The 14904-nt window shown below is 48.6% G+C and overlaps 1 protein-coding gene across 1 annotated transcript; it reads right to left on the bottom strand.

The window, feature by feature from the left end:
• Positions 1 to 5369: 5369 nt before the first annotated feature.
• On the bottom strand, positions 5370 to 11499 carry LOC130489422 (sulfotransferase 1B1-like). The gene is made up of 7 exons (XM_056863143.1): positions 11319 to 11499; positions 9500 to 9628; positions 9114 to 9211; positions 8730 to 8856; positions 8010 to 8104; positions 6382 to 6562; positions 5370 to 5482 (listed from the first exon to the last, which is right to left on the bottom strand). The coding sequence occupies exons 1-7, from the start codon at positions 11497 to 11499 to the stop codon at positions 5370 to 5372; spliced, it is 924 nt and encodes a 307-aa protein (XP_056719121.1).
• Between the last annotated feature and the right edge of the window lie 3405 nt (positions 11500 to 14904).

Here is a 14904-nt window from a genome sequence, read left to right as displayed (position 1 = left end):
TAGGAATTGCGATGGGGGTAGTGCTTACGTGCGGTGGTGCGGAGATTGCAGGCGGCAGGGTAGCCGGTGGGGTTGGAGGGGTGGAATCGCCGGTTCGTTGTTGTTGTGGAGGTGGTTGGGTAGTCGATCTGGTTGGAGGAGTTGGAGAGCTGGATCTGGGGTGTTGTTGTTGAGATCGAGTTTGTACGGCTAGTACAGGAAGGGCTCCTCTTTGCGTAGGGGTGAACAGAGAGTCGGTTGGCCTCTCGAGTTTTACCGGGTATTGCGGCAAGCGGGAGAGGGCATCTGCGAGAACGTTTTGTTTTCCAGGAACATGCTTTAGGACGAAACGAAACTGAGCGAAGAATTCCGCCCAACGTTGTTGTTTCGCTGACAGTTTATGGGACCCTGTGAGGGCAGCTAGATTTTTGTGATCGGTCCAAACATCGAAGGGGATTTTGGAACCCTCCAAGAATTGTCTCCATAGAGTCAGTGCATGGTGAACGGCCGCTGCCTCTTTCTCCCAAATGGGCCAGTTCAATTGTGCGTGCGCAAATTTTCTCGAAAAGTAAGCGCAAGGGTGAAGGAGACCATCCGGACCTTTCTGGAGGAGGGCCCCTCCCATAGCTACATCGGAGGCATCGACTTGCACAATAAACATTTGGTTTGGGTCTGGGTGCTGTAGTACGGGTTCGGATGTGAAGAGACGTTTGAGGGCCACAAACGCGGCTTGACATTGATCAGTCCACAGGATTTTTGCAGAGGGTAAGGTAGACGCGTTTGCTTTTCCTTTGGTTTTTAGCAGATCAGTGATGGGTAGGGCCACTTGGGCGAAGTTAGGGATGAACCCTCGATAAAAGTTCGCAAACCCCAGAAACTGTTGTACTTGTTTGCGGTTGGTGGGGGGAGTCCAATCGAGAACGGCTTGGACTTTGACAGGGTCCATGCGAAGACCTTGATGGGAGATTATGTATCCTAAAAATGTGAGCTGGTTTTGATGGAACTCGCATTTAGCCAGTTTTGCGAAGAGTTGGTGATTGCGCAGGCGCTGCAGAACTTCTCGGACCAGAGTTACATGCTCTTCTATGGTTTTCGAATAAATAAGAATGTCATCTAAATAAACCACCACCCCGCGATACAGTAAGTCATGAAGGATTTCATTGATAAGTTGCATGAAGACCCCCGGGGCTCCTTTTAATCCGAACGGCATCACGAGGAATTCATACATTCCAAAACAGCTAGAGAAGGCAGTGAGGTGTTCATCTCCTTCTCGGATGCGGACTCGGTAGTAAGCTTCCACCAAGTCTAACTTGGAGAATACCCGGCCCTCCTGTAACTGTCCCAAAATATCAGAAATTAATGGGATAGGATAGACGTTGGTTTGGGTGACCGCATTGAGTTTTCTGAAGTCAATGCACAGACGAAGGTCACCCTCCTTCTTTCGGACGAAAAACGCAGGGGCCGAGTTCGGGGCATTCGATGGACGAATGAACCCTCTGGCGAGGTTTTTGTCTAGGAAGTCCCGGAGGACAGTGCGCTCGGAAGCGCTCATGGGGTAAATCTTGCTTTTGGTTAATGTGCAGTCCTTGACCACCTCAATTGCACAGTCTGAGACCCGGTGGGGGGGCAAGGCATCACATTCTTTAAGGTCGAAGACATCCGCAAAGTCCCGATATACGTTAGGTAGGATTGGAGGTGCTGGGACCTCGGAGGTTAATGCTGGGACGGGCGGATATAACAGCGCAAAGTTTTGCCGGTGTTGGTCGCACATGGGACTAGCGAAGGAGATAGTGTTCGTTTCCCAGTTAATACTGGGACTATGTCCTTTAATCCAGTTAATACCTAAGACCACTTCAAAACGGATAGGGGCTATAGTGAAGTCTATTTGCTCCCAGTGGGAGCCAATTCCCATTGCCACCCCTATGGTGCGGTGATCAACTGGACCCCCCTGGAAATGGCTCCCGTCCATTTGGGCAAATTGGACAGGGGCGGGTAAAGCCTCAGATTCGGCTCTGAGTGCAGCAAAAGTGGCTTCGCTTATGAGAGTGCGACAGCAACCGGAGTCGATGAGTGCTTTGACGGGTAGTTGGGGGCCACCGTTAAGGTGTTGTAAAACTGCATCCACGTAGACGGTGGAGTCCACTTCTTTGATTTTGGTAGGAGCATTCGGTTTAGCAGGAGGATCTGGAGAGGTCTGTGGAGACGCTCCATTCACCACAGACCGGAGCCGTTTTTTGACAAGTCGAGGGGAGATTCCAGGTTTAAGGCTGGAGAATTCCATGGATTTTCCTCATCCGAAGAGGGAAAGTTGTCCCCCAATGGGGCACTTCCGAGACCCGGCGGGGTCGTTTGTAGTAGGCAGGGAGGCTGGGTCTCCAGCATGGAGTGCAGAGGGTGTGGGTCTTCCCGGAGCTGCGCTGCGGGTGGCCGCGGTGCCTCTGCGTGGTGGACGACCTCTGGCTCAGGTTATCGTGCTGGGACGAAATAATTCATGGCGGTGCGGACAAACAGCTGCAAAGTGGCCCATTTCTCCGCAAGTAAGACAGGCACCTCTCTGAAATCGGGCTTCACGTTCCTGGGGCGGACGTGGAGGATTTCGTGGGACGGGCGGTGGTGCCTTGGATTGGGGCTTTTGGGTGCCTTTTTCCTTGTGCTTTTGACGGACTAGAGAAATAAAGCGTCGGCGGCTTTCCACTTCCTCGGCCAATAGAATCCAGTCTTCAAGGGTATCGGGATCACCCCGCATGTATGACCAGTTCAGAACATCAGGGTGCAAGGCTTCCCTGAAATGGTGAATTAGGGTGGTTTCGGGCCAACCTACAATTTTACTTGCTAGTCGTTGGAATTCATCGGCAAATTCTCGAACTGTAGCAGAGCCTTGTTTTAGTTGTAAGAGTTCCGCTTTAGCTCTTTCTCCCAGGAAGGGGTCCTCAAACCTCCTTCTCAGAGCAGTCATGAAGTTGTTGAGGGAACGGATAGCACGAGAGCGGGTGTCGAACTGGAGGACCATCCAGTCAGCTGCTTTACCTGTCAGAAGGGAAGCTACATAACGCACCCGGCTATCCTCCGTGGGGAAAAGCTGTCCTTGTTCTCGCATATAACTGTCCACTTGATTCAAGAAACAAGGTAGAGTCTCGAGAGATCCGTCGTACGTAGTCTTCAATTTGAGTTGCTTCCAAGGGCCGGGCGCAGGTTGGCCCGGTTGCACGGGTGGTCCGGGCGGAGGAACAACGGGAGCTCCGGGAGGCAGGGGTGGAGCAGGCACATTAGCGGGTGGCTGGATGGGCACCCCCTGACCCGGTATCGGAACGGGCTGTGCCTGGGCTATCAGGGCTTGTTGTAATTGCCTGTTATCCTGAAGCATACGTTCCATTAGCTCTTGGAGTTGATCAACACGGTCGGAGAGCTCCCGATTCTGGGCTCGTAAGAGGTGAACATCCTCACTTGGGCCACCAGTAAGATGAGGTTTACTGGTCCGGAAGCTCGTGGCCCATTGAGAGCTGTCTCCATATAGATCCTCGTCTTCAGACTCTCCTGAGTCTCGACGTCGGTCAGCCAGACGGCGTGCGCGTTGGGTCGCGCGCGACGGGACAAACGCCGGGGAAAAAGACAGACCTGATAGCCCTTGTACAGTGTCCTTGGGGCGCGTATCCATTTTCGCCCGATCCCTAACCCTTGCTGCTGCCGCCTTGGCTGCTTCAGCAGCTTCTCTCTCTTTTGCGACCTTAGCCGCTTCGGCTGCTTCCTTATCCGCAAGAACTTTGGCGTTCTCAAGTCTTAGGGCAGCCTCCGCCGTAATGCGCGGTAAAAGTTCTGTTTCCAGGAGTGTGAGTATGGGGTCGGGTTCTCCGCCCAGCAAGGGTTGTATTCGGACCGCCAGTGCGGGTGCATCGGTTCCAAAAGTCGAGGTCAAAGCTTGAGCCAAGGTGGTTACCGGGGTGTCCTTTGTACATTCCACAAGGAGAAGAGCGGTGCGAATAGCGACCCGCTTGGCTTCAGCCTGACAGCTGGCCGCATCCGGTATTAGGGAAAAACCCTCTGGCGGGGCTCCTGCCATGGCAGAACTAGAGGAAAGAGTCTCTCGAGAAATAAGATTATCCAAAAGTCCAGTTAGTACTTGTAAATCCTCAGTTGCCAACCGGGCATTGTCCAGTAATTGATCTAAGTCTTGAAGATCTAAACGAGTATCAGTATCCTCCGACGTCAACATCCAGAGAATCCCTTTTAGAGATTGCCACTGTTCCTGTACCAGTCCCCTCAAGCGGCAAACCTCTAGGGTAGTCCTGAAGAGTTCAGCGACTATGTCCTGTAACAGGGTGGGATCCTTCCGAGAGGAATCCAGGGTAGTAGGTCACTCGGAGAGCCTCTCAGCTCTCATCCAAGTGGCAGGCGAACCCCCCTGGGCTCCAGCCTGACTATTAGTACAATGAAGAAGGTGAGAGATAGCTGCCATAATGTAAGCTCCTGACCCTTCGAACCAGAAATCACCACAGAGTCATATAGAATCCAAGCAGATGGCTTTTACTGGTCAAAAAGGCAATACAGTGCATACAGGGAACTATGGCAGCTATTAGAGTCTCACTAGCTGAACGATAATATAAGGCAGTAAATGGCGGGTGATTACACAGCATCAGCATACATAAACAGAGTACACTTTCCCAGGAGCAGCATTCCCAGGCCTTGGTATGCGTGGTCGACCTTGAGGCTAGACAGTACAGTACAGACACAGAAACAATACTGAAACCGAGATAGCAGCCTGACAGCTGCCCTCAACTTTTCCTAGCATGACTGTCTTTTCCAGTGACTCTTGTCATCTCATGATGTGACCAAAATACGATCGCCTCAGTATCTCAGTATATTTAACTTAACTAAAAGATATTTCTTGTCCACTCAGCCCAGGACTGTCCCAGCCTGGTTCTGAACAGTTTGCATAAGCCCAGCACTCCTAGGGCTTACCAGCAGAGAAGTGAATCTGTCTCTCCTACTCTCCTGCCTGTACTGACTTCCTGTCCCAAAGGAAGAGTTTTTCTTCTGTCACTTTAGCCTTGTCAGCTTTATGGCTTTAGGTGTGACTTCCTAGCAGGTGATGGGGTAGTAATAGGGTTGCCAACCTCCAGGTACTAGCTGGAGATCTGCTATTACAACTGATCTCCAGCCGATAGAGATCAATTCACCTGGAGAAAATGGCCGCTTTGGCAATTGGACCTCAAACCCTGTATTCCTCAGCCTCTGCCCCAAAAATCTCCCACTAGTGGTAAAGAGGGACCTGGTAACCCAAGACATTTCACACTCTCGTTTCAGAAGTACCCATATTTATTTTAATAATAGTACAAAGGGAAAGAACCATTTTGGTCCTTCATAGAATAGTCCCAAGAAGAAATTTTCTCAGCCTATAACACATCCCGGAATCGCAGAGTTGTTCCTTCCATCTTTTGCAGGTAATCAGCATCAAAAGCTTCTTTTTGAGCCACCGTGAAATAATTTTTCCAGTCTCCAACTTCACCTGAGGGAACAGAAATGTAGAAGAGGGAAATGAAAAAGCAGAGGATGGTGGGTAGCTGCAAAATCGATTGTCAAGACTCCTGACACTGTGGCGGCCAGGTTCACTAGCCCCTTTTTGGGGTGGGGTTCCTGTCCACCAACTGTGGAAGGTAATAGGGCTGCCCATTCTGTAGACATAGAGGAATACGTTCTGGTTAATAATCATAATCGTGTACCATGAAGTCGCAACCAATTCATGGTGACCACAGGACCTCTGGTTTTCAAGGCAAGAGATGGGGCTGAGAGAGAGTGACTTGCCCAAGGTCACCCAGCTGGCTTCATGTGTAGGAGTGGGGAAACAAATCCAGTTCACCAGATTAGCATCCGACGCTCATGTGGGGGAGTGGGGAATCAAACCCAGATCTCCAGATCAGACTCCACCGCTCCAAACCACCGCTCTTAACCACTACACCACGCTGGCTCTCTTACTTACATAATGACTAGGCAAAACTGTTGCTGACAGATAAGCAGGATGGAGCTTAACACAGCAAAGGTATGGCGCTCGGATGTAATAGTTTGCACAGATTTACAGGGTTCTATTATCCTCTCTTTTGGAAATGAACTGACTAGAAGGGAACGCCAGAAGCTGGGAACCATCTTTCATAGGTTCTCAGAGGGATAACATGCATACAGGAACACATGAATCTGCCTTATACTGAATCAGATCCCTGGTCCATCAAGTCAGTATTGTCTATTCAGACCGGCAGAGGCTCCCCAGGGTCTCAGGCAGAGGTCTTTCACATCACCTACTTGCCTAGTCCCTTTAACTGGAGATGCCGGGGATTGAACCTGGGACCTTCCGCATGCCAAGCAGATGCTCTACCACTGAGCTACAGCCCTTCCCCAACATCACCTACTCACCTTTCCTCATAAAGGAGCTTTTCGTCCTGTCAAAGATGATGCTGGCAACAGTGTCATAATTTGCCATTGGATTGTCCTTCATGACCTGGAAGGAGGTGTGATGGGCAATCTTCTGAACTACGTCCTCAGGTAAGTCAACCTCAAGGAAATCCTTGACACGCCGGATCTCACGAGCGAGGTCCTGGTGGAGACCGGAGATTTGTATTACATCAAAGACTGACACTTTTTTTTTTTTAACCTCGGCTTTGGTGGACTATAGGAGCCCCATGGTGCAGAGTGGTAAGCTGCAGTACTGCAGCCCAAGCTCTGCTCACGACCTGAGTTCGATCCCAATGGAAGTCGGTTTCAGGTAGCCGGCTCAAGGTTGACTCAGCCTTCCATCCTTCTGAGGTCAGTAAAATGAGGACCCAGCTTGCTGGGGGTAAAGGGAAGATGACAGGGGGAGGCACTGGCAAACCACCCCATAAACAAAGTCTGCCTTGGAAACGTCAGGATGTGATGTCACCCCATGGGTCAGGAAGGACCTGGTGCTTGCACAGGGGACCTTTACCTTTTTTTTTTGGTGGACTAGAGCTTAACTGATGAAAAGGGATGCTAGAATAAAAACTGGGTCATTTTTCAATTGTCACCAGACTCCTATTTAAATAGGGTCATGTAGAAAGTTGCCCAATGCTATGAGAAATGTGCTTGCTGGGAAGATAATAGCAAATGGACCCTCTCAGAGCAGGCCAGAAAATTACTAGCCCACAGAAGTCTTGACTAGCTTACATGAATGAATACCAATGCTGTTTTGTAGGAGATTGGCAGCCTGAGAGAAAAAGACACCAACTCTCTTAAAGAACTTTCACGGCCTGGTCACTTAAGATGTAACTTTAAGACACAAGAAGTGATTGATCAGATGAGGGGCTGATTCAGTGCATGAACAGAGTTCTCCATGAATTCTACTAGATGGGAACTATAAGCATTAGGGCTAGGGTTGCCAACCTCCAGGTACTAGCTGGAGATCTCCTGCTATTACAACTGATCGCCAGCCAATAGAGCTCAGTTCACCTGGAGAAAATGGCCGCTTTGGCAATTGGACTCTATGGCATTGAAGTCCCTCCCAACCCTCCTCAGGCTCCATCTTAAAAACCTTCCCCTGATGGCAAAGAGGGACCTGGCAGCCCTAATTAGGGTCGCCAGATCTCCTGCTATAGCAGGAGACCCCCTAGAGTCAGCTTTACTCAGTAAAGTGGCAGTGTGTGGGGGGGGAAAATAAGCCAAAAATCTCAGTCAGTGTGACACTGTCAGTAAAACCATAAAGTTTCCAGTGAATCTAGAGCACCGCACCTGTGGTGTGACTTCACTTCCAGGTTCGCCATGGAAGTGGCATCGCGCCATTGATGCCATGGTCACCCAGATCCTAGTCCAACACTCTAACCACTAGACCACATGTTGTTTCCCCAGCAGTGGAAATCAAGATTGTATGCTCATTGAGGACAGGGACTCCTTCCCCCTAAAATTTGCTTAGGACACTCCATAAAATGTCACACATGTCAATGATGCTTTATAGCAAGGATAGAAATGAAGAAGAATGTCTTATGTACCTTTCTGAACAACCCCTAACAAGCTACAGTGCTCAGACTAACCTCTTTCATGTCCTCATAGAAGACATACAGGATACGGTGATTTGCTTTCTCCTCCCAGTAACTCCGGACATGGTCATACCAAGAGCCCCATGGAACTATGTTGAATAAGGCATTGTTAAGAACAGAAGTGTGACATCCAGCCAGCTTTTGCATTCGATCTTACTCAATTCTTCTTCTTACTACAGTACCCCTCCCACATGGATTTTGTCCATACTGGTTCCATTACCCTGGTCATAGCCACTTTGTTGGTCAAAGGAGAACGCCCCCCCCTTCTCCCTTTTTTACCAGTAGAAAAGCTTAGTGGATCCAACCCTACGATTCCTGTCCCCTAAGACAATTATAGCTCCTCTTTTTAACAGAGAATGTAGCAGTCAAGGTTTCCTGCATTTCCCCTACAGTTGGTACAGGGAGGCTCCTGACCTATTTTTGGCTTTATCCGAGGGTTGCCAACCTCCAGGTGGTACCTGGAATCTTCTGAAATTATGATTATCCAGAAATCAGTTGCCTTGGAGAAAATGGCTGCTTTGGAGGGTGGACTGTATGGCGTCATGTTCTGCTGAGGTCCCCCCTTCTCCAAACCCCATCCTCCTCAGGCTCCACCCCCCCAAATTCTCCAGGAATTTCCCAACCCAGAGTTGGCAACCCTACTTTACCCACAAAGCCCAAGTGCTATGCAAGGGTTGAGCACTCAAGATGTGGCGACATTGTTCTAGAGCTGACCTGTGCCCTCCATGAATTTTTTCACGTATCTGTCCCACGGTCCTGGGTCTGGCTGCATCAAATTCATCTGGTCGAAGAAGTAATAGGAGACCAGGTTGTCCTTGGCATTGCGGGCCACGTAAATAATCTGGAAGAGGCAAAAGAGAACATAAGAAAGGCCATGCTGGATCAGACCAAGGCGCATCAAGTCCAGCAGTCTGCTCACACAGGGGCTCACACAGGTGCCTCTAGGATGCCCACAAAAAAGACGGCAGCAGCAGCATTGTCCTGCCTGTGTTCCAAAGCACCTAATATAATAGGCATGCTCCTCTGGTCCTGGAACCTTGTATAATGCTGTGGATTCGTACCGAGGAGGGCGAGGGGGACAGCGCAGTCTCGTTTTACCTTGCAATTCTTTTCCAAAAAGCTTTTAGGAAGAAGCTGGAATGGCAAGTGAGTTTTCACCAGACGAGGAGATGGGGCATTCACTAGTTTATCAACCCCTGGAGGAAAACCAGAAAAAGCATAGGGAAGTTAATCTAGGAGAACATATGTAAGTGCCATCAAGTCAAAACTGATTTATGGTGACCCCATCAAGGGGCTTTCAAGGCAAGTGAGAAGAAGAGATGGTTTGACAGTGTCCTCTGCAGAGTCTTCCATGGTGGTCTCCCGTCCATGTACTAATCCTGCTTAGCTTCCAAGATCTGACAAGATCAGGCTATACCATGCCACCTTCCCTCCAATCTAGGAGTAGGGCAAGAATTAAGAATGCCAGAATGCTCTGGACTCACCTGAAGACAAAGGGGGTGGGGCACAGTATTCTAAAAATGGCATTCGGACATGCATTGGGACTCGCCGAGATTTTTCTGTGTTACCATCAGCAAGAATGAGATCGACAATCTCTTGCATCCATGTGGTACCTGAAGGAACATAGGGAGAGACACAATGAGGAGCCAACGGATAGGTTTGCCTACTTTCCACCTAGCATCTGATGGACAGTTCATCCACCATATCAATACGTAAAATAAGAACGATATCCAAAGAATTATTACAACCAACATATGACATACCCTCCAAAATGTCACAGGTGAAAATATGGACATTGATTATGCATGGCCACTTTAACCTCCTTTATTCCCTGTTTCAGCCAGGATCAAATTTTTCAGTATGCACGCTACCTCATTCCTTGGAAACTCAAGATCAGTTAAAGTTAGAATTCTGGAGCATAGTTCCAGGATCAGAGCGAAGATAATGGAAGCCCCTTTAACAGACTAACATGTTTTAGCACAGAAAGAAATGTGCTTTATACATGTATTCAATTCCATGGAACCCTGTGGCCTAAATTCAGAATTTGATTTATCCTGTTTTCTTTAAGTTCAGTCAGGAACAGTTCCACTCAAACAGTTACACCTGGAGAGATTCCATTATCTAGCAGCATTTTCGCTGCGTTTCCAAACACGCCCACTTAGCAAGACGGAATACGCTGGTAGCCTTCAGACACACAATTATGTGTAAGCTTTTGGAATAATATGTTAAGGTAAGCTTATATATTGGTAGAGCTGGTTAGCATCAATATCAATGTATTTTATATATGTAGAACCCGCCAAACATGAATATATCTTGTGTACTTCTATAATTAGGAGCCCCGTGGCGCAGAGTGTTAAGCTGCAGTACTGCAGTCAAAAGCTCTGCTCACAACCTGAGTTTGATCCCGATGGAAGTCGGTTTCAAGTAGTTGGCTCAAGGCTGACTCAGCCTTCCATCCTTGCGAGGTCGGTCAAATGAGTACCCAGCTTGCTGGGGGTAAAGGGAAGATGACTGGGGAAGGCACTAGCAAACCACCCCGTAAACAAAGTCTGCCTAGAAAATGTCGAGATGTGACATCACCCCATGGGTCAGGAATGACCTGGTGCTTGCACAGGGGACCTTTACCTTTTTTACTTCTATAATTGCAAATGTTATTGTATGTTATATTTATTACAGTGCACACTGAAGAAAGATTTTGATTGAAAAGGCTAGATATCCAGGACTGCCTTTTGTGCATTGAGAATCATTGAACCAATTTGTGGCATTCTTCTTTTCTTCACGCCAGTTTGAAATTGACACGGAATTCTTCTCAGACCTCAGGGCTGTAAAGATATATTGTTCTCCAAATTGGGAGAGGCTGTCAGATTGTAAACCACGTTATTGGTTTCCCTTCATTTTTTTGGACTATACTGCATTGTGCAATTCTCCAGCTACAAGCTGTGTATGAGAGGTTATATATTTTTGTTGTAATGTCAATATTTGTATTTACATATATAGGGTTATGTAATTTATTTTTGACATTACATTGTACTGTATTAGTTGCTGTCCCTCCCCTCTCCAAACCCAGCCCTCCTCAGGCTCCGCCCCAAAAACCTCCCGCCGGTGGTGAAGAGGCTTCTGGCAACCTTATCCTGATGGTATCACCTTCCATAGTTTATTTGCCTTGACAAAAAATAGAGAGACACAGTAAGCTTTGTATGGATGACTGAAAGGGCTCCAAACATGCTTACAAGCATGACATTCGGGTCCCTAACCCTACAACCCCCCCCCCATTTCCTACCTTAATCGGTGCTGACATCTCACCTGCTTTGGGGTAGGTGGCGACGACCAAGTCATCTGGCCGCGCTTTGAATTTTTCAACCGAAGCCCATCGTTGGGCAATGGGTTCCATGAGGGGGATCCCATGGACCGGCACTAGTGGATACCTCTTGACTACTGCCTTGAGTTGCTGTAGGGCTTCGTCATTGGCCTTGGTATTAGCCATGGTGCCTGGTCCAGGCTCCTCTGATAAACGGAGTATCCTTTGTGGAGGTTCTCAGACAGGAAAGGCTTTTTAAATCGTTTCCGGAAGGGAGTGTCTGAGGCTATTGCTCATATGTTTCCCTTTCAACCGAGAGGGAGTTGCTTCAGAGGGATTTTCTCTTATGTCACAATGTTAAAGACCAGGAAATAGAATTGCTTTGCTGATGCTTCGGCCCTGCCTGTTGCTCGTCAGCTGGTTGAAGCCACAGCATGGCAAAAAGCGGAGCTGGATTAGACACCCTGTTCTTTTCCTGGGGATTTTCCAAACTTTTGTTGATTACAAAAAAACAAAAAACATTTCTTCACCTTGTAGAAAACATCTTCATACAGAACTTCCAAACTTTTCTTGATTTGAAAAAAGATGTTTCTTCACCTTGTAGGAAACATCTTCATACAGAATCCAGGAATCTTGGCTTCTTGCCCTGGCCTAGAAAAAAAAAATCAGTTGCCCTCACAGGAAGTTGTAGAAGCAAAGAACATGAAGAGTCCTCTTTTTCTCCTTCGAGAACTGTCGACAAAGTTTAAGGTAGCAATCCTAAATAGGTCTACTCAGAAGCGTCTCATGTTGAATCAGAGGGGCTTACTCCCAGGGAAGTATTTTTAGGATTGCAGCCGAAAGATCCTAGTTGAGGGTCTTCCATGTGGGAATTGGGAGAGTGAAGACAAAGACTCGGTGTCAAGGAAAACAGACCTCTGGTCACAGAGCTGCCTTTTATTTATAGGAAGCTGTAAATAAGTAACTTGTAGCTTGCAACTGTTGTGAGTAACCATGGTAGCGGCAGAGATAGCAAACTAGGGCAGCCGAGCAAATAACACCTTCCATATATGGTGCAGGAAACTAGAAGCCTTTGTCTATTGTTCTACACCCCTCTGCAGAGGGGCAGCCAAGATGACGTGGTGTGCCAGCTATCACCTGACTGCCCCAAGGCCTTGCATGGTATGGCGGCAGTGTGCCAACTCGCCAATAGCAAGGCCTAGTGGCTATGGCGGTGGTGTGCCAACTTTGCCAATGGGCCACAACCCTACACTTCCATTTCAGTAACAGTACACTGGGGTTCAGCCCAAGAGCCCAGGCTCTGCACTGGAACATGTGAAGGAAGGACACAGGGTGCTTCTGAGTAGGTGAACAGCCCATTTTTCTCACTTTAAAAAGGATGTGGACAGAATGGAGCGGGTGCAGAGGAGAGCGACGAGGATGATCAGGGGCCTGGAGACCAAGCCCTGCGAGGAAAGGCTAAGGGAGTTGGTGATCAGGGGCCTGGAGACCAAGCCCTATGAGGAAAGGCTGAGAGAGTTGATGATCAGGGGCCTGGAGACCAAGCCCTATGAGGAAAGGCTGAGGGAGTTGGTGATCAGGGGCCTGGAGACCAAGCCCTATGAGGAAAGGCTGAGAGAGTTGATGATCAGGGGCCTGGAGACCAAGCCCTATGAGGAAAGGCTGAGGGAGTTGGTGATCAGGGGCCTGGAGACCAAGCCCTATGAGGAAAGGCTGAGAGAGTTGATGACCAGGGGCCTGGAGACCAAGCCCTATGAGGAAAGGCTGAGGAAGTTGGGAATGTTTAGTTTGGAGAAGAGGAGGCTGAGTGGGGACATGAGTGCTCTCTTTGGTTTCTGGTGTGATACTACAGGACGCTCAAGGCCGTGCTCCGTATCTGGACTGCTCTCTTTTAAATATTTGAAGGGCTGTCACTAAGAGGAGGGCGGGGAGCTGTTCCTGTTGGCAGCAGAGGATAGGACTCGCAACAATGGGTTTAAATTGTGGGCAGAAAGGTACCGGCTGGATAGTAGGGATTTATTTATTTTTTACAGTAAGACTTGCTTGACCAGGGAATCAGCTACCTAGGGAGGTGGTGAGCTCCCCCTCAGTGGAAGTCTTTAAGCAGAGGCTGGACAAACACTTGTCAGGGATGCTCTAGGCTGATCCTGCATTAAGCAGGGGTTGGACTAGATGGCCTGTATGTAGGCTTGCCAACCTGCAGGTACTAGCTGGAGATCTCCTGCTATTACAACTGATTTCCAGCCGATAGAGATCAGTTCCCCTGGAGAAAATGGCCACTATGGCATTGCAGTCCCTCCCCTTCCCAAACCCCGCCCTCCTCAGGCTCCACCCAAAAAACCTCCCACCAGTGGTGAAGAGGGACCTGGCAACCCTAATGAAGCTTAAGCTTCAGGGGCCCTAATCCCGGAGGGGCTAGGGTTGCCAACTGCCAGGTAGTAGCAGGAGATCTCCTTCTAATTCAGCTGATCTCCAGCCGACAGAGATCAGATCACCTGGAGAAAATGGCCGCTTTGGCCATTGGGCTCTATGGCATTGATGTCCCTCCCCTCCCCAAACCCCACCCTCCTCAAGATCCGCCCGAAAAACCTCCCCCCGGTGGTGAAGAGGGACCTGGCAACCCTACTTATTGACCCCATTAGCCGTGACCTATTTCTCCATCCCCCAATTCCCTATCCCAGGGCTGCTTGAGGGGCATCATAACAACGGTTTAAGGAGCCTGCTAGGGTTGCCAAATCCGGGTTGAGAAATTCCTGGACATTTGGAGGGTCGAGCTTGGGGAGGGTGGGGTTTAAGGAAAGGAGAGACCTCGGTGGGGTATAATGTTGTAGAGTTCGCCCTCCAAAGCAGCCATTCTCACCATGGGAACATGTTGCTGTAGTGTGGAGATGAGTTGTGTAATTCTGGGCGATTGCCCTTGCGCACCCTTTCCTGTGCTCTTTTTGTCTAATAATAGACTGCACCATATCAACCTCAAGGAGCTCATGAAACTGACACGAAACGACAGAATAATGTACTGTCTTCAGATAGCTCCTTTCCAGCTTTACAAGTTTGGGAGACTTGGCTCTGCATCTCCACACCGTAGAGGGGGATACTTAGAGAGTTGAGACTTCTTTTGCTTGCAGAATTTGGCTCTCATTGTATTATTGAGATTTATGAATATTGGAGGATCAACTTTATATCCTTTGTTGCATACTTTTGAATTAGCTATTTGTTTGATTTATTGTAGTGTTTTCCTATTCTGTTTTTGTACAACTCCCTATTGGTATAGAGATGTGAATTTGTATACATACACACCACCTGGAGATTGACAACCTGAAGCCTGATGCTCAGCTCCTGGATTTGAGCAGGGCACATGTCAAGAAGGGGCCTTTAACCTATTCTGTGTCCTCAGACTCGCCGCGAGAATCCAGGAGTCCTGGTTCCCAGCTCTCCCTCATTCCTCTCTGAATCCACTTTTATCGTTCCTCCAATGCATCCAAGAAATTTCACACTCATTTTTAAGTATATATTTATTCTAACAAAAGTGCAAATTGAGTGGGGGGAATGCCCCTTGACAGTAAAAGTCCTCGACGAGGAACATTTCTGAGC

This window comes from Euleptes europaea, chromosome 18 (genome assembly GCF_029931775.1).
Source record: "Euleptes europaea isolate rEulEur1 chromosome 18, rEulEur1.hap1, whole genome shotgun sequence".
NCBI lineage: Eukaryota > Metazoa > Chordata > Lepidosauria > Squamata > Sphaerodactylidae > Euleptes > Euleptes europaea.
This window is presented reverse-complemented; position numbering and strand designations above follow the sequence as displayed.